At 43.0% G+C, this 25,042-nt stretch overlaps 1 protein-coding gene across 4 annotated transcripts in view; it reads left to right on the top strand.

The window, feature by feature from the left end:
* Pip5k1b (phosphatidylinositol-4-phosphate 5-kinase, type I, beta) overlaps positions 1-19,782 on the top strand; it is a 294,854-nt gene extending 275,072 nt beyond the window's left edge. For 2 of the 4 annotated variants that reach the window (XM_013516346.1, XM_013516347.1), the window contains exon 15: positions 7,049-7,248. In XM_013516346.1, coding sequence (XP_013371800.1) covers positions 7,049-7,165 — 117 coding nt within the window. In that variant the 3' untranslated portion in view covers positions 7,166-7,248. Of the gene's footprint in view, positions 1-7,048; positions 7,253-19,033 lie in introns of those variants that run through there. The other 2 variants (XM_005388578.2, XM_013516348.1) reach the window with 2 other exon arrangements.
* The last annotated feature ends 5,260 nt before the right edge of the window (positions 19,783-25,042 follow it).

The raw sequence follows: 25,042 nt of genomic DNA, 5'->3' as shown, positions 1-25,042 counted from the left end.
TAGGAGTAGAAATCACAAAAGCATTTCAGAAAGAGGCCAGGGGTGCTGGGGATTTAGCTCAGCAGCACAGCTCCTGCCTCGCGAGCACAAGGTTGTGAGTTCAATTCCCAGTACCAGAAGAAAAAAAAAAAAAGAAAAAAGAAAAACAGAAAGAGGCCAAATGAAGTCTCATCTTCTTTAGCCAAAGGTTCACACCTCTTTTATGTGTCTGTACAAAGCAAGACTTGCACCCGCCTGAAAGAGATAATGCTCCTGAATAGAGTGTGAGATTGCAAGGTAGTTAAATGGCTTGGTTGCAGCCACTGTGACATTTCTTGGGCTGTTGTCTTATGAATCATTTTGCTTTTCCCGCATCTGTATTATTAGTTTTATTCATTTAAAAAAGAGTGCTATTTATTCAGTGTTCCTAGTTTCTTGTTTCATTGCTTCGTATGTATCTTTACTTCTTTAACACTGAAGAGCTAAGCATTTCAGAAGAGAATACTGCTTGACTCTGAAACCCTAGGGAGAAGCCACAGTGATAATTGTTAGTTATACTGCAAGCACTTGAGGACCAACTAGAAATAAAGGGATCATGCAAGAGCTGCTAACTGAAAGAGATGTTGATGGTGTCAGCTGCCTGCCTGGTCATCTTCTCAGTCTCCTAGTGCAATTTATTGTGGTTTAAAAGTGAGGGAGGGGAATAAAGAAAAGAGAGAGAAATTGGGTGTGGTGATGCACTCCTGTAATCCCAGCACTCTGGGAGGCTGAAGCAGGAGAGTCACAAACTCAAGCCCAGTCTCAGTTAGCAAGACCTTGTATCAAAATAAAAAATAGAACCTCAGTGAGTTTCCTGAGAAGGCCAAGACCCACACTCTGCCTCCTACCAGCATTGCGGGAATGACTCTGACTCCTAGGAAACCTACGCAGCCTTGATGAGCTGCCTGGGAGGGGTGAGACCCTCTGCTTCACCCCCTGCCACCATCCTGAGAATGACCCTGAGTCCAAGAAACACACAGAGCTTTGAAAATGACAAAATGAAGGAAAAAAATGCAATCTTGGACCTCCACCCAACCCAGAATAAGTCCAGGAAACATTAACATAAAAGAACTTGGAAGTCACACACCTGAAATTTCTGAAATGATCACAGCTAAAGTAAAGAAAAAACTACATCAGGCTATAGATGAAATCAGTTCAAAAATAATCTCTCAGGAAAAAAAAAAAAATGACAACCATAATGAAACCATTGCTCAGCATATCAAAAGAAGACATAGATAAAAAATAGAGGAGCACAGAAAAATGATGGAAACATTGAATGAACAATATAGTAAAGAATTAGAATGCATAATTCAAAGAGATATTCAGGAAATTAAAAACTCCATTGAAAGCTGGCAAAACTGCCTCAATGAAACAGAAGATAGACTTTGAGACCTTGAAGACAGCATTGCAGCTAGAGATCATGAAAGGAAAGATCTCTTAAAAATAACAAGGAACCAGGAAATAACAATTCAACAGCTGCAAGATGAGGCAAAGAAAACAATATAAGACTGATAGGTGTCAAGAGCAGAAAAGAACATGAATGACATAAAAAGATTATTTGCAGAAGTAATAGCAGAAAATTTCCCAAGCATGGGAAAAGAATCTGGCATACAGTAAGTGAGGCATATAAAACTCCAATTAGCCATAATCAAAATACACCTACATCTAGACACATAATCAAGATCCCAGAAATTCAGCAAAAGAAAAGAATATTAAAAGCTGTTAGAGAAAAGAAACAGATCACCTATGAAGGAAAAGCCATCAAAATCATGGCAGATTTCTCAACATAAACCATCAAGTCAAGAAGAGCTTGGAGTGAAGTATTTCAGATCTTGAAAGAAAACAACTTCCAACCCAGACTGACGTACCCTGCAACACTATCTTTCAAAATTAATGGAGACATAAGATACTTCCACAACAAAGAGCAGCTGAAGAAATTCATGACTACCAAACCAACCCTACAAAGAGTATTGAAAGATATTCTACAAAGAGATAAAAATGACCACAATCCCAAGAAGAACAATAGAAAAGAACCACTAAGCAAGGCAAGGAATTCAACAGAGGGGGAAAAGGATGGAACCAACAGCAGGAAAATAACATGACAAAGATAAGTCAATACATATCAGTGATAACCATTAATGTCAATGGCCTTAATTCATCAATCAAAAGGAACAGCCTGGCAGAGTGCATCAAAAAAGAAAATCCAACAATATGCTGTATAAAAGACATACATTTAACTCAAAAGGAAATTCATAGACTGAAAGTCAAAGGATGGAAAACAATACTCCATGCAACAGGAACCCAGAAAACAGCAGAGGTAGCTATTCTGTTTGTAGAAAATGTGAACTTCAAACCAATAATGATCAAAAGAGATAAAGAAGGTCACTATATTCTTATTAGGGGAAAACTGCAAGAGGAAGAGACAACAAGAAATATATATGCACCAAATATAGGAGCACCCAATCATATAAGACAAATGTTAACAGACATGAAAAATCAAATAAACAATAACAAAATTGTAACAGGAGACTTTAACACCCCATTGCCACAAACAGATAAATCAAGTAAGCAAAATATCAGCAAAGAAATAACAAAACTAAACCAAACGTGTGAACAAATGGACTCAGTAGATAGTTACAGAGTATTCCACTCAGTAACATTAAATACACATTCTTCTCAACTGCATGCAGGACGTTCTCTAAAATAGACCACATACTAGCACATAGAACATGCTCAAATCAATGTAAAGCAATTGAAATTATCCTATGCATATTATCAGACTGTAGTGCAATGAAATTGGAAATTATTGATAAAAGAAATTGCAAAAACTCCCTAAACACATGGAAATTAAATAACACCCTCCAACCTTATCAAGAAGAAGGAAAGAAAAAACTGAAATTCATGCAATAAGGAATGAAAAGGGTGAAATTACTACAGGTCCTGTAGAAATTCAGAATATCATCAATACCTACTTTAAAAATTTTTACTTTTATAGGATAAAAAACACAGAAGAAATGGACATATTCCCAGACATATATGAATTTCCAAAGCTGGATCAAAAAAGATAAAAATCCTGAAAAATCCAACATCGGTCAATGAAAGTGAAAATGTAATAAAAAAAAAAAACTTACCAACAAAGAGAAGCCCAAGTCCTGATGGATTCACAGCTGAATTCTACAAGAAATTTAAAGAAGATTTAATGTCAAGTCTTCTCAAACTCTAATGAAATACAAAGGGAAGCAATTCTCCCTAACTCATTCCTGGAGGCAAGTATTACCCTAATGCCAAAACCAGAGAAAGGGGGCTGGGAATATAGCTCAGTGGCATAGGTGCCTGCCTGGCAAGCGCAAGGTCATGAGTTCAATCCCTGGTACCACAAAAAACAGAAAGACCCAACCAAAAAAAGAGAACTATAGGCCAATCTCCCTAATGAACATAGATGCAAAAATTTCCAATAAAATACTAGCTAATAGGGGCTGGGGATTTAGCTCAGCGGCAAAGTGCCTGCCTGGCAAGTGCAAGGTCGTGAGTTCGGTTCCTGGTACCAGAGAAAAACCAAAACCAAAAAAATAATAAGACAATGCCCAACCAGAGATTACAGTGTAAAAATTAGAACAGAAGGAAATGGAGGCAAGTTTAAAAAAAAAAAAAATACTAGCTAATAGAATGCAGCACATCATCAAGAAGATTATACACCATGACCAAATGGGATTGATCCCAGGAATGTAAGGATGGTTCAATATACACAAATCAATCAATGTAATACATCATATCAACAGAGCCAAATGCAAGAATCACATGATCATCTCAATAGATGCAGCAAAATCTTTTGATAAAGTCCAACACTCATTCATGATAAAAACTCTACAGAACATCAGAATAGATGGACTTTACCTCAAGCTGATCAAAGCCATCTATGACAAACCAATAGCCAATATCATACTAAATGAACAAAAATTGAAAGCTTTCACTTTAAAATCAGGAGCAAGACAAGGATGTCCACTGTCACTACTCCTATTCAATATAGTTCTGGAAACATTAGCCAGAACAATTAGACAAGAGAGAGAAATAAAGGGAATAAAGATAGAAAAGGAAGAAGTAAAATTATCATTACTCACAGATGACGTGGTACTCTACATGGAAGACCACAAAAACTCCACCAAAAGACTCCCAGAATTAATAAATAAATTCAGTAGTGTAGCTAAATACAAAGTCAACACTTGTAATCAATAGCATTCCTATACACAAACAACAAACACACTGAGAGAGAAATTAGGGAAGCCATACTTTTCACAATAGCATCCAAAATTTGAAATACTTAGGAATCAATCTAATGAAAGAAGTAAAATATCTACAAAGTGAAAATTACAGTACTCTGTAAAAAGAGATCAAAGAGAGTTTCAGAAACTGGAAAGATATTCCTTGCTCATGGATGGGAAGAACCAACATTGTGAAAATGGCCGTACTCCCAAAAATCTGTATTCAATGCAATTCTGATTAAAATACAATTAGTATACCTCACAGATCTAGAGAAAGACATTCCTAAAATTCATCTGGAACCAGAAGAGACCTAGAATAGCAAAAGCAATCCTGGGCAACAAAGGCAAGGATACATCACAATCCCAGACTTGAAATTATACTACAAGCTACTGTGATAAAATCAGCATGGTATTGGCTAAGAAAAGACTTGAGAATCAATGGAACAGACTAGAAGATGCAGCCATAATCACAAACACATTCAGTCACCCTATCTTTGACAAAGGGGCCAAACATGTTCACTGGAGGAAAGATAGCCTCTTTAATAAATGGTGCTGGAAAAACTGGCTCTCCACATGCCAAAGACTAAAGCTAGACTCATGTCTATCACCATACACTACACTAAAGTCAAAATGGCTTAAAGATCTAAATATTAAAACAGAAACACTAAATCTACTGGAAGAGAAAGTAGGTAGAAATCTTGACGACAGTGGGGCAGGCAGAGAGTTCATGAACAGTAACAAAACTGCATGGGAAATACTTCAAAGAATCAACAACTAGGATCTTATCTTATTGAAAAGATTTTGCACATCTAAAGAAATCACCAACAGAGTGAAAAGAAAACCCTTGGATTGGGAAAAAACTTTAGCCAACTGTCCCTCAGACAAAGGACTTCTATCTAGAACATATAAAGAATTGAAAAAATTCAGGCCCCCAAAATTCAAAGACCCAATCCAAAAATGGGTATCTGAGATGAATATACACTTTTCAGATGAAGAAATACAAATGGCAAATAAATATATGAAAAAAATATTCAACATCTTTAGTCATTCAGGAAATACAAATTAAAATAATACTGAGATTCCATCTCACCCCAGCCTATCATCAAGAAATCAACCAATAACAAATACTGGAGGGGGCGCTGGGGATTTAGCTCAGCGGCAAAGTGCCTGCCTGGCAAGCGCAAGGTCGTGAGTTCAGTTCCTGGTACCAGAGAAAAACAAAAAACAAAAACAAACAAAAAAAATACTGGAGGGGACTTTTACAACCACTGTTGAAATCAGTCTGGAGATTCCTCAGTAAACTAGGATTAGAGGTCCCATTCAACTGAGCTATTCCCCTTCTGAGTATTTTTCCAGAAGAACTGAAAACATCATACCACAGCAACATATGTGCACCCATGTTTATAGCAGCACAATTTGTAATAGCTAAATCTTGGAAACAACCCAAATGCTCATCAGCTAAGGAGTGAATAAGAAATACAATGGAGTGTTACTCAACTATAAAGAAATATAAACTCAAGGCTTTTATAGGTAAATGGATGCAACTAGAGACCATACTCATAAGTGAAATAAATCAGACTCACATGTGTAAAGATCATATTGTCTCCCTAGTATAAGAACCTGAAAACATAAATAAAATCTGAAAGGTACAATAGATACTATGAATGGGAAAGAAACTACTCAAAAGGAAAGAATAACTGTGACAAGGGAAAAGAGAAAAGAAAGAAGGGGGAAAAAATATATATATATATATACACACACACACAAGATAGCTAAGGTAATTGTACTAACTCCTATTGGTTTATTAAAAGGAACAGTTAATGTTTAATTGTTTGATCAGTCTTACATGCCTAGATCTGGTGATCTGAAGAAAATAACAATATGTAATACAACAACCATTATTAATTTCCTATCACCTTGTTTTGAAATTTTGTATCATTTTTATTTTTTGTGTTGCTTTGTGTATGTCTTTGTTTTTTCATTTTGTTTTTGATCTTTTCTCTTAAAAATAAAACAAGTAAATAATAAACAGGGGCTGGGGGTGTAATTCAGTGTGATGGCTGTGCCTTCAATCCCCAGTATCACAGAAGGAGAAGAAGAAGAAGAGGGAGGAGAGCGGGCAGGCCATGGAGACAGTAACAGGCAGTAGAACTATTTCTCACAGCTTGGACAAAAAGCCTAATCCTACTTTGTAGCTAATAGCAAGAAATTCTGGAACATTTGTGAGTTTCCTGATTGGCTGGCAATGTCCTAAGTACTGTGTATATATTAACATTTCTATATATTAACTCACTTCATCCTAACAACAAACTTCTGAGCTGGATGTGATCACAAGCTCTGTTTTACAGACAACAAAATTGAGGTACATCAGGATCATGCCATAAGGCCCGGGTTATGCAGAGATAATAAGAGCTAGAATTCAAACCAGTAGGCACTGACCCAAAGCCCACTCCTAATCTGCGCTTATAATATGTAAATTAGGTCCTGGGAAGTCAAGCAACTTTCCCAAGATCCAACAAGGTAACAGAGCAAGAAAACATAAAGGAAAAAAGGCACAGACGGTTTTGAAGTAGGACATGTTGACTTCTTTAACTCCAGTATGGACTGTGAAAGGGAAAGGGTCTGGCATTGAAAAAGCGCAGGAGTTTGAATAACACGAATGGCCCAGCTTAGTACCTACCACATGCATGCCAAGCACAGGGCCAGTCCTGGTCTGTCATGCATTGGGTCATTCACGGAGGTAGGTGTCACGTGTGCCTTCCTTCACACAGGTAAAGAAACTGAGGCTCAGGATGGCCAGTTCTCAACACCAGTACGTGGCAGTCAGAACTCAGTCCGGCTCCACACGCTCCTCTGTGCAGACTCGAAGCACCTATCATTGCTACTGACCACGGATGCCGTCTCACCTCCACCTCAGGGACTCCTACTCCGTGTGAAGGAGAGAGATAGATCCAAAAAGGAAGAGGAATATGGGGTTTTGTGTTCTGAATATTTTCTATAAAATTCTACTTTTAGGGGGCTGGGGATTTAGCTCAGCGGCAAAAGCACCTGCCTGGCATGCGCAAGGTCGTGAGTTCGGTTCCCGGTACCGGAGGAAAAAAAAAAAAAATTCTACTTTTAGGGCTAAGGATAAAGCTCAGTGGTAGAACACTTGCCTAGCATGCTGGAAGCCTTGGATTCAATCCCCAGAACCTTAGACTGAAAAAATTCACTTCTAATTGTTTCCTTTCTAGCTTACTTTTTAACGATCTGATGCAACAGTTCTCAAATCATTCATTCATTTATTTATTTATTTATTCATTCATTCATTCATTCATTCATTTATTTATTTTTAGTACCAGGTGTCGAACTCAGGACCTTGTGCTTGCCAAGAAGGTGCTTGTGCCTTGAGCTATGTCCCCACCTCTCTCAAAGCTTTCAATCTCAGCACGCCAATATAGCCTTAAAATTTTTTGAGGATCTCAAGGAGCTTTTGTCACTTTCTTTTCTTTTAAGACAGCTTTTTACTTTGTTACCCAGGCTGGCCTTGAACTCACAGTTCTTCTGCCCCAGCCTTCTGCATAGCTGGGATTCAACATGTGCCACTGGCTCAGATAGCACTTGCCTATATGGATTGTGTCTTCAAAATTAAAACTGAGAAAATTTAAAATATGTATTAACTCATTTAAATAATAAGTATTGTATTAATTTAAATAACACTTTTATGAATATAACTATAATTTTCCAAAGCAAAATTAAATATAGCGAGAAGAGCAGCACTTGTTTACATTTTTGAAAATGCCGAACACCTAGCTTCCTAAAAGAAGCTGGACTCTCATATCTATTTTCTGCACCAGTCTTTCTAATGTGATACATCATTTCACCTCTGGAGGCTCCACTGTGTACAGAGAGAATGGGAATAGAAAGGTAAAGAGCATGTTAATGTTATCAGGAAAATAGTTTGACTTCATGGCCACCATACAGTTTTCCTAGTTTTTTAACTTCACACCTTCAAAACCACACAAGATATAAATTAATAAGAAATGTACACCTGCACTCTGTGCCTGTCTCTGCTTCCCACTAACCATTGCCCCTTGAATGAGTCATACTGTCTGAACCTCAATTTTCTCATCTGTAAAATGGGTTTATTAAATCATCTGTGAAACCCCTCCCAGGTCTGATGGATTCTGACTCATTGTACGTTACAAGAAGTTGCAGAAATAAGGTTTTCTTTTTTTTGTTTTGGTTTTTTTTTTTGTTTTTCTTGCGGTACCAGGAATTGAACTCATGACCTTGAGCTTGCCAGGCAGGCGCTTTGCCACTGAGCTAAATCCCCAGCCCCAAGAAATAAGGTTTTCTAAAGAAGCTATAATTGTTTCTCCAAAGTTTGCTGTTTCATCACCACCCTTCTCCACCATAAACCTTCACAGTCTTTAACCTTACACTTCACAGCAGTACATCTGGAACATTCTACACTGCTGACTTGTAATTCCAGCAGGTGTTCTCATGCTGGAGACTTTTTTTCTATGTTGTGCATTTTCCCAAATCTGAAGGGATTCCACTCATTGCTTCCCCTGTGATATTTTTGTTTTTCTCTACATATGAATGAGTGATGGAAAAGAAAAGCCCAAGAAAAGAAAGCCACCCTTACCACTGGCCCTTCTCCTTCCTCCCTGACCCAATCCCACAGCTCTGCCTCTGAGCCATCTTTGCCTGAAGGGCAGTTGGAAGCCACTGTGGTGACTGTTCAGTGCTGTCACCAAATACAGTCAGATTTCGCTTTAATGTTTCTCCTCTTCAAGACACAGCTTAGCAAGGATAAGCTGCTTTTATTTGTACGCTAATGAATAATGATGCTTACATCACTCTTACATTATGCAGATTTAAAACAGGTGTGGTGGCACATGATTATAATCCCAGAATTTAGGAAACTTGAGGTAGGATTGCAAGCTTAAGTCCTGCCTGGGTGACTTAGTGGAACCTTGTGTTAAAATTAAAAAATCGGTTTAAAAGGGCAGGGATGTAGCTCCATGTTAGAGTGCCCCTGAGTTCAATCCCTAGGACCACAAAAAAAAAGGAAATTTTAACCAAAATGATTTGTGCCCATCAGCTAATACATGAAATGTTCCTTTAAGGATTCACCTCACATCATGTACATGTGAATTAGGGCAACTATTCTGCTTTTTCCTGTGATTTTACATGAAATTTAAAAGGAATCTGTCACTTAAAAAACAACTAATTGTGCCGTCAACCTTGTTAATGCATTTTGCTCAGGTGCCACATCCCTAGCCATCCTGCCCTGCTTTCAAAAGGCCGTTCACCCCCACACTGTGGACTTCCAAGCTTTCTGAATCTTTACATATGCTTTTTGTTGCTGTTGTTGTTTTATTTCTTTTTCTTGTTCTGGTATAGGAATTCAGCTAACGACCTCGCGCTTGCCAGGCAGGTGCTGTGCTACTGAGCTACATCCCCCGTCCACAAATGTTCAAATCAACGGAGGTGGTTTTTTTTAAGAGGACTTTATCCAGCGACCAAAGATGTTTTTTCTGCTGAATGCTGAGCTGATGACACAGATTAGGGTATTTAAAAGAACACAGCAGAGATGAGCGGGTCGTACTGATGTAAAATGGATAATCACACAGGCTTCATAGCGGAACAAGCTTTCACTTTGTGAGTGGTCCCACAGATCCTTAGGCAGGAGAGCTGTCGCTGTGGCTGTTATTTCAGCTCCTAAGGCAGCTTCTTTGTCTGACGTAGAGCGCAATGTGTTGTCAGTGAGAAAAGAACAACCAACAAAATCCACTTCCACTGAAAAACAGAGTGGGAGAGTGTCCTTTTAAGCCTTGCTGGAAATGGGTGGGTAAGTGGGAGATAAAGAGACTGCATCTCTAATAAGCTAGAAGCTTGAAAGGTGGTGCCACGCGGTGTCTGCCTGCTTCTTATTCAGATCCTAAGTTCTGCCCTTTTGCACTTCCCACATTAACGTCCTCTCTGTAAAGGTAACTTCATCTCCCTCAGTGCCTCATCAAGACTCGCTGTGGGTGAAGCGAATGAAAGAATTAAGCCATTTTCGGGCCCCGCCAGTATTGGAAGTTAGTGCTCTGATGGGAAGCTCTTGGACGGCTTGATTACCTGATGTGTTTGGGGAGTGGTTAATAATACTCTGATCAGGGGAGCAAGGTGGCGGAGAAGTGAAAATGATTAACAGCTCATCGTGCTATTCTGCATGGGGGACACCTGAGGAAAAAAGAAGGAAAACACTTTAAATTAGGGCACAGGAATCTTCGAAAATTCAGTGGAACTTTTCTGGCAGGAGAAATTGTGTTTTTGGATGTGAATCCCTTGGCACTGAGGATAATGACTTGCACGTGAAGTAGTGGGTCTCTAATCCTCTCTTGTTTGAGCCAGAGTTGGCGGCAGCAGGGGGAAGGGTGTTTATTTGAAACAGTGGCGGTTCCGTTGCTTCTTGGGAGAGAGCTGGCTTTTCACCAGGCTTGGTGTAGGTTTTAGTGAGCAGAATAGAAAGGAGCAAAGGCAGCCACCAGCTTTGGCAGGGAAGATGCCGTCTCCTTCCACCGCGTGATCACACTGCTGAGAACTGAAGTGCTTCCCAAAGGGTGAAATAGGCTCCTGGCTTATTCCCAGGATTGTTCGACCCTTGTGTTACTGACTAAATAGTACTTTTCAAACATGTGAAAGAATTTCAGAATGGAAGTCAGGGCCTGAGCCCCACGGCATTACTGGTAACTTCTGTCCTTGAAGTAGAGCGGCACAAGATTTAGTGTAAAGTGGCCGCCTGGCAGTCTGCATTAGGAGGGTGCTGTAGGAATTTTCTTAACAGCATTAAACTGCTGTTGAAGGATTATCTTAGAGAATTGGAATTGCAGTTGTGAAGGCATACAGTACTGGCTTTCTAGCTAAATCAGGCCCGGAGTTGTGGATTGGATGATACTTTGCAAAGCTGTGGTACCTGGGCATTTTCCCATTATGTCCTACCTGTGATGCATGGCCTCGCAGGCCACCTCATTGTGTACCTTGTTCAAAGCTAGCTCTGGCTTTCAGTTTGCCTTAGTCTCCTGTTTGGTCCAGGTCCCCGTGGATTGCCCTCTTATTTTTCTTTTTTTTTCTTTTTTTTTTTTTTTTTTTGTCTTTTTAAGACAGGGTCTCGCTATGCAGTTCAGGCTGGCCTTGAGCTCACTTTGTAGCCCATGCTGGCCTTGAACTCGCAACGATCCTCCTGCCTCAGCCTCCCAAGTGCTGGGATTATAGGCGTGTACCACCACGCCCAGCTTATTTTTCTTTCTTTGCTTTCTGAAATTGGCCTCTCTCCCTTCCCCCATCCCTGTGGACTCTCCCTATTGCTTCTCTTTCTGGTTTCCATTTGTCTTCTTCCTTGTCATAGGAAGCCAGTGTTTACCATTCTCCTGAGCTTTTCCAGCTCCGGGGAGAAGAGCGTCTGGGAAGAGCAGTCTCCAGTGGTGTGAGCTTGAGGTCTAAGGAGGCCCTTAACCTGCAGGAAACAAATAGCATACTTCAAAGGAACCTGATTAGGACTAGCTGAGAATTTTAGGAAAATGAATTTAAGTCTCATTCAGGGACCTCATAAATAGGACTCTCTTTGTTCATATCATTTCCTGTCTTGGGCTCTGAGGCAGAATGGGAAAATGCTCAAGGACTGCTCATTTAATCAAATCTAGAGCCGGAGTGTGATGCATGGCATGAGGAGGCCGGGGGTGGAGATGTGGGGACTGGCTTCTGCTGGCTTTGTCTCTGCCTGTGTTCGTGCCTAAGGCTGCCGTGGCAAATTACCCCAAACTGGTGGCCTTGGCCACAGAAAGGCACTGCCCCCTAGTGTGGAGGCCAGGCAGCAAGATGTGGACAGTGCCTTGCTCCCCGTGAGATCTCTGGGAGGATCCCTCCCTGCCTCTGCCAGCCGCTGGTGAGCCCATGTGTCCTGTATCTCTGACCTGTACAGTCCCCCTTTCTGCCTCCTCTTCATCCCTGGGACTCTCTGTGCCCTGCCTCCTTCTAAGGACAGTCATTGGCTCAGGGCCCACCCTAGTCCTCTATGGTTCATTTTAGCTAATTATACCTACAGAGGCTCTATTTACAAAGAGGCATGTTCTGAGGCCCAGGTTGACAAGGATTTTCCGGGAGCGCTGCTAGCCCATCACATGGCCTTCCTGAGGCCCGTGAATTGCTCCTTCACACAGAAGGCCCAATTTTCCATTCACTTTCCTTCTCCCTGGCTAAGTTCCTGTGAGGTTGGGTAGAGGTTTCCAAATTATGTTGGATTCCTTATAAATAGCTGTCAGGTAAGGGGCTGGGGACTTAGCTCAGCGGCAAAAGCACCTGCCTGGCAAGTGCAAGGCCGTGAGTTCGGTTCCCGGTACCGGAAAAAAACCAAAAAAAAAAAAAAATAAATAAATAAATAAATAAATAAATAAATAGCTGTCAGGTAAAAGGACTCAGTGCCTTGTTGGGGGCGTGGTGTGTGCTAGAAATAGAACCCTTGGGAGTGGACCAAGGCCTTGGCATGTTAAGAAGCTCCACACACATTCAGGGCTGAGATCCGCAGAGCTTGTTCACAGGGTCCTTGAGTTCTGAGCTCCATGTCACTGTAGGAGACAATTGTTCACTCCCTCAAGTTCCCCTCCTAAGAGAGTTGGCAGTTAGAATCAAGTGCACTTTTCCTGTGGTCTACAAGCAAAAGGGAAATGAACCCTATTGTCCTACACGCTCAGGGTGATAACTGGGCTTGCAGTTGAGTTCCTGCTTCCAGCAAACACTCTGCTGCCATCTACTGGTAAGAAGGCAGCGCTGCCCCTGGTCCGGGTAAGGCGTCTTTGAGGTCTCTGAGTTGAAATCTAATTAAGAGTGTGCGGCTCGATAGACTTTCCACTCCACGTACTTTATTATAGTCTTGCAGGGCTGTGCGTGCAAGTTCAGCAGGGGGCATGTTCTTCAGACGTCAAAGGCAGTTCACTCGACAGCCCCCGCGTCTCAGGCCTTTCAGGCCGACCGGAGGCTATAATTACAGTGGTGCGCGGGGTGAAGGTGCTGATCTCCGTGCAGATCCAAGCATGCCCTTCTCATCCACCAAGGCCAGTTCCAATTGAGTCTCTCTGAAAGAGCCCTGGGCAGCTTGAAGATTCCACACAGAAAATGCGGCTTCTACTGCTTAGACCGCAACTTTACCAGAGTGTCAAGTACAGGGTGCAAAAAGTCCTTGCTTCACTTCCAACCTTTGAGGGACCGTCACTTACAGCCGCTATATTTCCGCATGCCTCCAGCCTCCAGGTGATAGTGGCTTTGCAGAAGCCCCAAGCAGGGGTAGGATGAAGTACGATAAAATGCAAATATGGAGCCTTTCAGGAAGAAAAGACTGTCTAAATCCCAGGGGTGGCTGCTGTACTGCTTTGCTGAGGCTGTCCCGAGGAACAAAGCAGCTACACATCGGAGGCCCGATGGGGGTGCAGCTCCTCCTTCCTGCGCTTGGACGCTCTTGGCCTCAGGCACCTGCTGCTTCCTTCCCTTCCCTCGTCCTCATGATTCCAGCCCCGTGTTGCTCCCTCCGTTTTCCAAGCCTGGCAGAAGCAGGGGTCAGAGTGGATTCTGCTGCAGCTCCAGAGCTGCGTGATATATTAGACGATCAGAAAGCCGCTCGGATTTACAGTCAGCAGGGGTCACTGGAGCGCTGGCTAGTCCCCCGCAGACTTGTCAGACTGCATAAATCATCGGTGCCCTCAGGCTTCTCTCGGGTCTCTGGAAAACAAATTCATCAGGCAGGGAACTCTGTTAAAATATTGCTGCTGTACTAACAGTTGTGAAACGAGACACTAATCTTCAGTTCTTCCTGAGAGACACGGGAGACGAGGGCCAGCTCCTCTCTGGGGTTGTCTGTTATCTGTCAGCCCCTGCTGTTGCTCAGGGGCAACTTCTGTTTCCAAGTCCAGTATCTATGTGCAAAGCTAGGAAATTTAGACCTCAGCTCCGCCAAGTGATATCATTTTACTGCATTCTTATGGCCACGGCCTGATCTCTACACAGCGCCAGGGTGTGTATTCATGAGCCTTGGAATCTTGCTACTGTCAGGCTCCCATCCAAAGAGAAATCCCCTTTATCACCGAGCGAGTGTGCCTTGGGATGGGATAGATATAAATATAATAAAATGATTCTTAGTTTAAAAATAAAAAAGACTTTAGACCTCCTAGAGCACAATGGTGGTAACTTTGTTTTGAAATTCAGTCTCTGAGAAAGCAGTTAGGGACCCCAGAGCCGAGGAGGCATGCTGGGCTGAGCCGCTGTAACATCTTAGCCTGGAGCTGTGGTGATTCTGTGAGTTCATACTAAAATGAGTAAAGTGAAGCAACATGAGCTTGTGTGCTCCTGTGGTGACAGAACATCAGTCCAAACGATGTGAACGAGAGAAGACAGGAAACAGACAGAGTAGGACTGGAAAAACAGAATTCACAAATTGCTGATAGAAAATGGGCCTTTTGTATAGGAAAACAAAATAAGGTCCATTGGGTCTTCGATAGCTGTAAGGAAAACTGATGCTTTCCTCAGAGACATAGAAGGACCTTGTGTCTATGGGCCCCAGGTCCAAACTCAGTGTAGTTCTAATTTTTTAAAAAAGGAACATTAGGGACTGGAGGCATAGCTCGGTGCTGGACGCATTTGCCTAGCATGTATGTGACCCTGGGTTCAACCCCCAGTAACACACGCACAAAGAAAAAAGATATTACCCAAAGTAATAACTAGAGGGTAAGAACTGCAAGATTATGGGCACGCTGTGGCACGATTTAGTGCTATTCATCCTGACCACTCTGATTTGTATAAAGTCCTGTTTTTCATCTCTCCCCTAAGATTCTCTCAAACCACATTCCAGATCTTAATCTATTGGCTCAACATGTTTTCAGAACAGTAGGTTGAGGACCTGCAATCCCAGCTATTCAAGAGGCTGAGGCAGAAGGATTGTAAAGTCCAGCCCAGCCTAGACCACTTAGTGAGACCTTGTCTCAAAATAAAAGTTTAAAACAGGGCTGGGCTACAGCTCAGTGGTAGAGGGCTCGCCTAGCATTTGCTAAGTTCTGAGTTCCATCCCGAGTACCACTGCCAAAAAATAAAAAAATAGTAGGGAGGGAGACTGTCAAGTTGACAGATGGAGATGGTGACCCAAGAAATGAGACCTCAGAAGACACCACTGACCTTCGGATGCCCGTGTATGTTGCACCCCTAAACTTTTCTAACCTAGACTTGTGAGAAGGAGCAATCTAACTATAAAACAAAACAGGTAAGTTAGAAAAATTCCAACTCATACAGAGCTCAAATTACATGATAAAATATTGATTACTAAGTCAAATTTCCTTTATTTGACATAGGCCCTTCCCTTTATTTCTAACTTTGTAATCAAGTTTTTCAGTCTCTCGTTGAGAGTATTGGGCTGCACAATACCTGTGATCCCAGCCCCAGGCTTCTTCGCCACAATTTGGGAGGCACTGGCATATGCCTGGCACTGCATTGCGTTGTGTGTCTGTGTGTGTGTGTTGTGTTGTTTTCTGTTTTGGTGTCCATGGTCGTGTGTGAATGCTGGGGATTGTACCCTCATGCATGCCAAGAACATGCTCTACAGCTGAGCTCCACCACAGCCCAACATTTATATTTGTATGGGGGCTGGGGATTTAGCTCAGCAGCACAGCACCTGCCTGGCAAGCGCAAGGTCGTGAGTTCAAGTCCCATTACAGGAAAAAAAAAAAAAAAATACATTTGTATCTGTGGACGTCACGTGTCCATGCACTCTTTGTTTTCCCTATGGAGAAGTTTATCCCTGCTGGTTGTGGTGACCTGCACCATCAGAGGCAGGAGGACCCCTTGAGCCTAGGAGTTCAGGAGTAGCCTGAGCAATATAGGAAGGCTCTGTCTCAGTCAGTTTCCTTGTCACTGAGGCACAGCACCTCACACCCACGAGTTAAAGGAGAGGTTTTATTTTGCCTCAATTTCGGAGGTCTCAGTCTGCATGATCGGCTGGCTCCATCAGCGAGACCGCATGGTGGAGAGGAAGTTTGCTCCCGTCACGGCAATCAGGAGGCAGAGAGAGGAGGGCTGCCAGGAAAGAGTTATACCCTTCCTGGTCATTCCCCAGTGACCTGCCTCTTCTAGCCAGCCCCCTCTGGATCAGTTCATCAATCCACTGATGAGTCTAGCACCCCCATAAAGCAGTCACCTTCCAGTCTCACCTCTGAACACATGAGGCTTTGAGGGGCTGTTCTAGATCTAAGCCATAGCAGACCCCATCTCTTAAAAAAAAGTTTGGCCAGGGATATAGCTCAGTGGCAAAGTGCCAGCCTGGCAGTGCAAGGTTGTGAGTTCAATTTTCTGTACCAAGAAAAAAAAAAAAAAAGAATGGAACAAACTTTAAAAAAAAAGTTTATCCCTCACAGCTACCCTATATAATAGGGTGTGTTGCTCCCATTTTACAGGTGAAACAAATGAGACTAAAGGAAAGGTAACTTGCATAATATCACATACTTATAAGAGTTAGGAAATTAACCACTTACCAGTCCAACTATTTAAACAAAGGATGACCAAAAATTGCATTTTTATTAATCTCTATAAAATAAGGTAACAAGAAATTTAAAAATAATAATTTTATGTAATTTATTCAATAATTTTTCTGTGTATGGTCTATCTTAAAGCATTCAGTACACAATGCAGTGTTACAATCTGGACAGTAGTTTCTGGTCTCTTTCTGAAGTTCTTTTGCATTATTGAATTTCTTTGAAGAACATACTTTACACTGTCATGTTGGCCTTTCCTTTTTTTCTGTGGGCGGTAAATTTCAATGAAATGTCTGCCTAGTAAATGTAATGCTGAAGACATCAACAGTGGACGTCCTGGTTGGTGTTTTGCTTTTCAACTATTTGGTCTATTAGACCTAATCTAAATTGTAAATGACTTTTTGAAACCCCTTGTTTTGAATAAATAACAAATGAGTTCCATATTGTTTGGTCTAGAAGGTGCATAATATTTTATAATAATATTTTATCTTGCTTTTCATCACAGGATAGCTCGTTAGATGCTGGTCACCTCTGTCAACACCACCCACAGAACTGTTATAATCATTGACCACTACTGGAATTATTTTAGTTTATTTTTTTTTTATTTTTTATTTTTTTTTTGGATACCAGGAATCAAACTCAGGACCTTGCACTGGCCAGGCAGGTGCTGTGCCCCTGAGCTATATCCCTGCCCCTTAGTTTCTTTTTGTTTTTGTCTTCTTGAGACAGAGTCTCGCTATGCAGTTCGGGCTGGCCTTGAGCTCACTTTGTAGCCCAGGAGGGCCTTGAACTCTCAACGATCCGCCTGCCTCAGTCTCCCAAGTGCTAGGATTGCAGGCGTGCGCCACCACACCCAGCTCGCCCCTTAGTTTCGTTTCTTCTTTCCACATCATTTCTGTACTGTGAATAGTTGACAACAAGGAGATGTCTTTTTGACTTTCCATTTTGTAACACAGACTTTTCCTCTCTGCTGTGCTAACATTTCTCCATTTTTCACTTTTCTCTTTGCAGGTTTTTTGGTATTTCCTCCCTATTCAGTGTCAGTGTCCCAAACTTGTCCATTTTGTGTTGTAAAAGGGTATCACAGAGCTCAGGAGAAGTATAAAAATTATATCTAATGTACTTAAAAGAACAGTTTTTATATGTTGTAGCACAAAGTTATAGGTTATTTTTCACAAATTAAAATAAATACAAATTAGTAAAAGAAAATAACCAGAACTTATTATTAGATTTCACTGGAAACAAACATCAAAGGCAAATACAATGTCTAAATTTTAAAGTATGCAAAAAATACTTAATATAAAACAAGCAGATGTATGAATTGATCTCATACAAACAAGAATCAACTAGTTGAAATAACACCTCAGGATAGTCAGTACATAAACAAATGTACTGCCCATGTGATGCTCGAGGTAAACTTAAGTAGCTAGTAGAGTTTATCTTTTTTTTTTTTAATATTTAGGCTTTATTTTTGTTTTTTGTTTTTTGTTTTTTGTTTTGAGACAGGGTCTCACTATGCAGTTCAGGCTGACCTTGAGCTCGCTTTGTAGCCCAAACTGGCCTTGAACTCACAACGATCCTCCTGCCTCAGCCTCCCGAGTGCTGGGATTACTGACGTGAGCCACCATGCCTGGCATGTGGCTAGTAGAGTTTACCTAATACATCAGTATAGACTGAAGTGATACCGCTTCCCCACACATATCATGGTACAATGTTACGGGCTGATGTGGCTGGCTCTGGTTTTAAATGTTTTCCACTTTAGGTTGAGTATTTGCTGGACGTTTTTACCGCCCAGCCACAGGGATGTTGATGGAAGTGAGCATCGCGTTCATGAATGCAAGACTCTATTTGAGTTGTCCTGTTCGGCTGCAGGGCCAGGACACCACACACATCCCCTAAGCCCTGTGCGCTACGAGGGCAGGAGCGGCCACCCTCGCTTTCTCCCGTGTCTTCTTCACAGCACTGCGGCGCAGTCCGGACTGGACCCTGATCACACTTGGTGTAATTAACAGGACGTGTGGAGCCAGCAGGGGAGCGTACAATAAGCTAATCATGGCAAAAGCACCCCTGGCCTAAGAAACCCCATCTCTACCTGCGCGCGCTTGGAGCACTGACTATTGGGAGGAATTAGGATTTATGTTACTAGTCTTGGGGATGAGTGATAAACTGACGCCAAAACTCCTGTCTCATGTCGGCTTTCCTTCTCTTTTTTCCCAGTAATGGAAATGGTAACCACCTAAGCACACGGACGGGTCCTGAGCACAGCTGTGGGAGAGAAGTTTCTCTACTCCGGTATTCTCCAAAGGAGCACGGCTGAGCCCCTGCCCCACACGGTACCAACCACCTGAACTTCGAAGTTGGAGAAACATCGGGGAAGCCTTGGTCCATAAACTGATCAGCAGAGGGGATGTGAAAAATGTCACACTCTGCCTTCACTTGCTGTTGCCCGCTGACTGTGAAGAAACTGCATGAACTGTGTTTAAGCCGCTTTCCCACCGTTGCCAATCACTCTTTCGGACTTGGAAGTGCTATTTCGCCGTGGACGCTGACATTCTTTCATTTTGCATGCATCCAGTGATTATACAGATATAATTTGCTTATATTTTTTTTAAAAATCCACCCATGCAAAATGATGATAAAGTATGAATTCTGCTCTTTTCGCCAAATTACGATCTTATCCCATGTCTTTGAAAGTTTAAATTGGTTTCCTTTAAAGATCAGTGTACTCGGTCTGCCTGTACTTTATAGAAAATTAGCTTCTATAAAGATTTTTTCACTGTTTCTAGTGAAATGAGAAAAGCAAATCTATTTATAAAAGGCCTTATGTCGTGTACATACATCGTCTTTGAAATACCTGTGATTAGTTTATTGCTTGTAAAAGAAATTATATAATTTATTTAGCAGATACTACTGTAAACTATAGTTTTATTGAAAGAAATAAAATATTTTGTTCTCAATTGCCGTCATACATTGATTCCAGTGATTTCTAGTCTTGGGTTGGGAGGTATTAAGGATTGAGGCCAGTATTTCACACCTACGTGCTCTTCCACTGACCTGAGTCCCAGCTCATATTTCTTTGCTTTATTAGTTAAAAAGAAATAACCAAAACACTCCTCGGCTTAAGTGTTCTGGAACCCTAAATTAGTTGAAGCTCATGACATATGGAAGTAGAAATATTGCCAGTTCTGGAAAAAAAGACTTAATATGGGATTCTGCCCAATTGGTCCAACAAACCTTCCCAAATGTCCTGGTGTATTATTAGTCAGTTCTTACAATGCTACAGCATGGTAACAATCCCAAAATTGTAATAGCTTTTGCCAACAGAGATTTATTTCTCACTCGTATGTGGGAACCAGGTATAGGCCTGCTCTACCTTCGTTCCGTAAGGCTACTCACCAGGAGGGTCAGAGATGGATATAGTGTACATGAGTTGGATGTGCCTTTGTGTATGCAGATTAATTTTTTTCTAGGAAGAAGGCTATAATTTTCATCAAATTTATAATGATCTTGACCCACGAAATGTTAAAAGTGTTATGTTAATGTGTAACTTGAATTCCATTTCAAGGTCATGGATTTATCATCCCTAACTTTCCCTCCTCACCTGATCATTCACAGACTGCCTGTGATTATCTCCCTGTCTCAGGAAATCTCAACACTAGGTACCTTTTTTAATAATTGAGGTATTTCCAGGCATGGTGGTACACAGCTGTAATCCCAGCACTTGGGAGGCTGAGCCAGGAGGATCGCTGTAAGTTTGAGGCCAGCCTGAATTACACAGTGAGACTTTGACTCAAAAAAAAAAAAAAAAACTGAGGTATTGTTTACATACATGAGAGTGCTCAGTATTAATTATATAGTACAATGAATTTTTACTTATGTGTATACCATACTATCACCTGGAACAAGATGCAGAACATTTCTAGCTAACCTGCAGCTAAAGCTCTTTCATGTCCTTTCCCTACCAATGCCAGCCCCGAAGTCCCCAGAGGTAACCTTTCTTTTTAAGGAAGAGTCTCAGTCACCCAGGCTAGCCTTGAACTCATGGACTCAAGTGATTCTCCTGTCTCAGCCTCCTGAGTGCAAGAAATACAGATGTGTGCCACCATGCCCAGAACTGAATAAAATGTTTATGACTTCTATCACATGAATTCATTTTGTCAGTTCTTGAACGCCAAGTCAATAGAATCATACAGTACTGTATTTACACTTTATCTGGCTTCTTGCTCTTCATTGCTATCTGAAATTCATTCTTGTTTTATTTTATGCTAACATTTTTTTTCACTGCTGTGTGGCATTCTATGTCTTAGTTTATGTCTGCTTTTATAACAAAATACCTCACATTGTGTAATTTACAAAGAACAGAAATTATTTCCTACGGTTCTGGAGGTCCAAGATCAAGGTGTAAACAATTCAGTAAACTCAAGCCTGGCATCATGGAATACACTTGCAATCCCAGCACTCAGGAGGCTGATGCAGGAGGATCCCTGGGAGTTCGAGGCCAGCCTCGGCTGCATAGTGAGTTCAAGGGCAGCCTGCACTACATAATGAGATCTTGTCTCAAAAAAGCAAAACCAAGCAAAAAACAAACAAACAGGAAACAAAAAACCTGTTCAGTCACCTGATGAGAGTCTAGCCTTGTTTTCCAAGATGGCGCCAGTTACTACATCCTCCAGGGCAGTCAACACTGTGTCCTCACATGGAGGGACAGAGGGCAAAAAGCTAGCTCCCCCAGCTCTTTAATGAGGCATGAATCCCATTCCTGAGAGCAGACCCTTAAATCACCTAAAAGCTCCAACTCCTGACACTGTTGAATCGGGGATTAGTTTTCAACATATGCATGTCGGGGGCCACATGGAAGCTATGAACTGATGTAGGAACACAGGATGGTTCTCTATTGCTGCCCTGATTGCCAGGGCCCACTCACATTAGGGAGAGTATTCCTCACCTGAAGTCGAGTGATGGTAGACTTCAACCACATCTACGAAATACCTTGCCAACAACACTTAGTGTCTCCTTGGAGAATTCCTACCCAGGCCTCCTGGCCTGCAGCAGAATGGATGTCCTCCATACTTGCCGGCATGGGATTGAAGAGCTATGACAGTGCTGGGCCCAGAAAGGTGACAGACTCCAGGATGGGACTCTGTGATGCCCCGTGCCCTGAGGATGGGGCAACGACCTCAGGTGCTGTGATGTGCTCGTCATGGCTGCAACTGGAGAAGCTGCTACCACCGGCCCTACTGAGACCTTAAAGATGATTTCCATTCATACCTACAGACTGGACATTCAACGTGGGTACAATGTAACTATATACATAATTGGCCTAGTCATTATTAGATAAGATACCGTGTAGCCACCACAGGGCGGGATAAAAAGCTGTATCCGGAACAAGATGCCACAGACAACGTGGATTCTGAAGGGGGCTTCTGCAACTGTGTAAAATAAAACAGCAAGAGTGTCTTAGTGACCTCTTCTGCCATCACCATAGCAACCGCAAAATAGGGGAGGAGTTAGAGCCCTCAGGAGAAACGGGAGAGTGCTGCTGTTTTCCTTCTGGGTCGGACCCAGGCACTTAGCATTTGGTCCACACGGCACACCTGCTAATTGACACTGGAAAAGCCCCAGGGAAGCAGAACGTTCACAACATCTCCCCCAAAATGTGCCCCGTCAACCGAAGGTCGCACGCTGCTGCTCAACAGGCCCAGAGCGTCTCAGCCTCAACTACACGCTGGAACCACCAGGGACATTTCAGAAAACACCAGTGACTGGTCCTGTCTCCGGAGATGGCCTTAATTGGCCAGGACTGTGACTGAGACATCAGGACTTTCAAAAGTTCTGAGGTAACTCTAATTCGGACAAGATTCAGACGCTCGAGCCCTGGGTTCAGCCCCTGGCGCCAAAACAAAAATAAACAAAACCTGAGTGAGCCTGCAAATACAGTTTATTTGCCCTGTATTACAATGGCCTGCACAGCACATTTTAAATTTTTAGAATTACTTCCTAAGTTTAAAAATTAACCAGTTTCATAGTCCTCCCCCGCAGCCATCCAGGTGCCACACTTGTGTCAGAACATCTGTGTGCAGCAGACCCATGTTTGCCCAGGACACGACCCACCAGTCTGAGCTGCCTCCCCTGACCCCCCACGCTATCACCACAGTGCAGGGCTGCAGGACGGTTGCTACTTGTCATCCTGTTTACACTGCGGGTTTTCTTGCATCAGCAATAAGAGAAAAGTGAAGTCAGGCTCAATGCTATGTCTTCAGCAGGCAGAAGGAGGCACCACACGAGGCCGAGGGTTCGGTAGGACCCGCCTCTCACTCGTGGCACCTGTCTGGTTCCTGAGGCCTTGGCCTCATGATCTGTGCTCATGATTTAAATAGCTCTGTAGTTTCCCACTCCAGGCACCAGAATGCCTTGTAGCCCACAGGGTAAAGCGCTGAGGAGTGAATGGTCCCAACCCAATTATCCTAATAATTAGATAGCTCCCTAAGGCAGAAGAAAAGCTATGAATATTGCAAGAAAAAGTGGACACCCAAGAGCCAGGTCCAGAATTCAGGAAATGCAGGAGGGATGAGAAGTTTGTGTTTACTATAGAGTAGTAAGTTGGAGGAATCAAACTCGACCCGTGAGGGACAGAAATGATTAACTGAAAAAAGGAAAGGTTGCAACCCTAGGGGCAGATTGCAGGCCTTGCCCACTGCCCCAGCCCAACAGAGGCCCCACGGCCACCAGGCTTGACTCTGTTCAAGAATCCCTTTAAAAGTCTCTGGAGCATGAGCGCTTTCTTCATCCAGCCTCTGGAGCTTCCCACTTGCCTCCTCTGCTCTCCCCGGCCCAGCCAGCTTCCCATCTGCCGGGTCTCCGAGCCCGGTGCGCTCACACTCCCCGCTGGAGACGGCGCTCTGTGTGCGCCTGTGGCACGCTGCAGCTGCCCGCATCACAGCACGTATGCGGCTCTGTCAGGGCTATTCAGTTATCTCTCTCCTGCACAGGACCCTAAGCTCATGAGACCATGGCGATTACCAGCCTCCTCTGCACTCTATCACCGGCAACCAGAGTGCCTGGATCTGGGGGGACTCCACAGATAAGGCTGGAAGCGGGTGGGTGAACGGGTGGAACCAAGGATGGACGAGCAACAGGAGGTGGAAGAAAGAATGGAAGACCTCAAAGTTATAATCAGAAAGCAGCATCCTGAAATTGAAGCTAGCTCAGGCAAAAAAATTTAAAATGACAAACTCCAGGGCTGGGGATTTAGCTCAGCGGCAAAGCGCCTGCCCGGCAAGCGCAAGGTCGTGAGTTCGGTTCCCGGTACCGGAGAAAAACCAAATAAATAAATAAATAAATAAATAAATAAATAAAATAAGAAACTCCAGAATTCGGATACCGGTCTCAGCTGGGGTCGAACCTGAAGAACAAAACCCAGGCCAGGAAATTCACAGTAAAAATTTAATACAGAGAATTCACTGCAAAGATGATAGGAGAGCAGAAAGAAGGGTGAAATGACTAACTGACAATTAGGAGATCCGGGGAACTGCAGGGCATCGTCACAGCTGCCCCCGCAGGGGCAAGTGGAGAAGCCTTTATCAGAGCCCAGGCTCAGCGGCCAAATCACTGCGCCTTCTGCAGAGACAGGTGGAACGACAGAGGACATGTAGTCACTACCAGAGACGCTGCCAGAGGGACAGAGAATGGGAGGGAGCGCGGGAACAGCCTACATCTCCTGCTGCCTCCCCGCTCTCCAGGCTGCCACAGCGCCTCTCCCGGCTCAGTCTGTGTGCGGGTTTTGTTTTGTGTGCAGAGGACTAAACCCGGGGTCTCAGACATGCTCGGCAAACGCTCTACGACCCGCCGTCCAGCTGAACTTATTTTGAAGCTAAGGGGCAAGAGCGTTTGGGAAATGTAATCTGCAGGGATCCACTCTCCTACAAAACAGAGAAAAACCAACCAGGGCCAAGTACCGGATCGGAGACCACCTAGGCAAACAAGTAGCCCCATGAGGGGGTGGCTTGCTGCAGCTGTCTGAGCAGCGCGTTTGAAGCGGGGTCCAGGAAGCGCAAAGCAGGGCGCGCGGCAGAGCGTCTCTACGGAGCCTGAAGCTGCGATTTGAGCGGCCCGAGGTGAAAGGGGGAGAATTAAGGCCTGGAGCCGAGGAGCTCCGAGAGTATCGCTACTGAGGAACGACCTCGAGGATAACAGAAGGGGAAAGGACGCTTGGGGCACTTCACAAGA

This window comes from Chinchilla lanigera, unplaced genomic scaffold (assembly GCF_000276665.1).
Source record: "Chinchilla lanigera isolate Chin_1 unplaced genomic scaffold, ChiLan1.0 scaffold00033, whole genome shotgun sequence".
NCBI lineage: Eukaryota > Metazoa > Chordata > Mammalia > Rodentia > Chinchillidae > Chinchilla > Chinchilla lanigera.
Note: the sequence above shows the minus strand (reverse complement) of the source record. Positions and strands in the feature narration are given on the sequence as shown.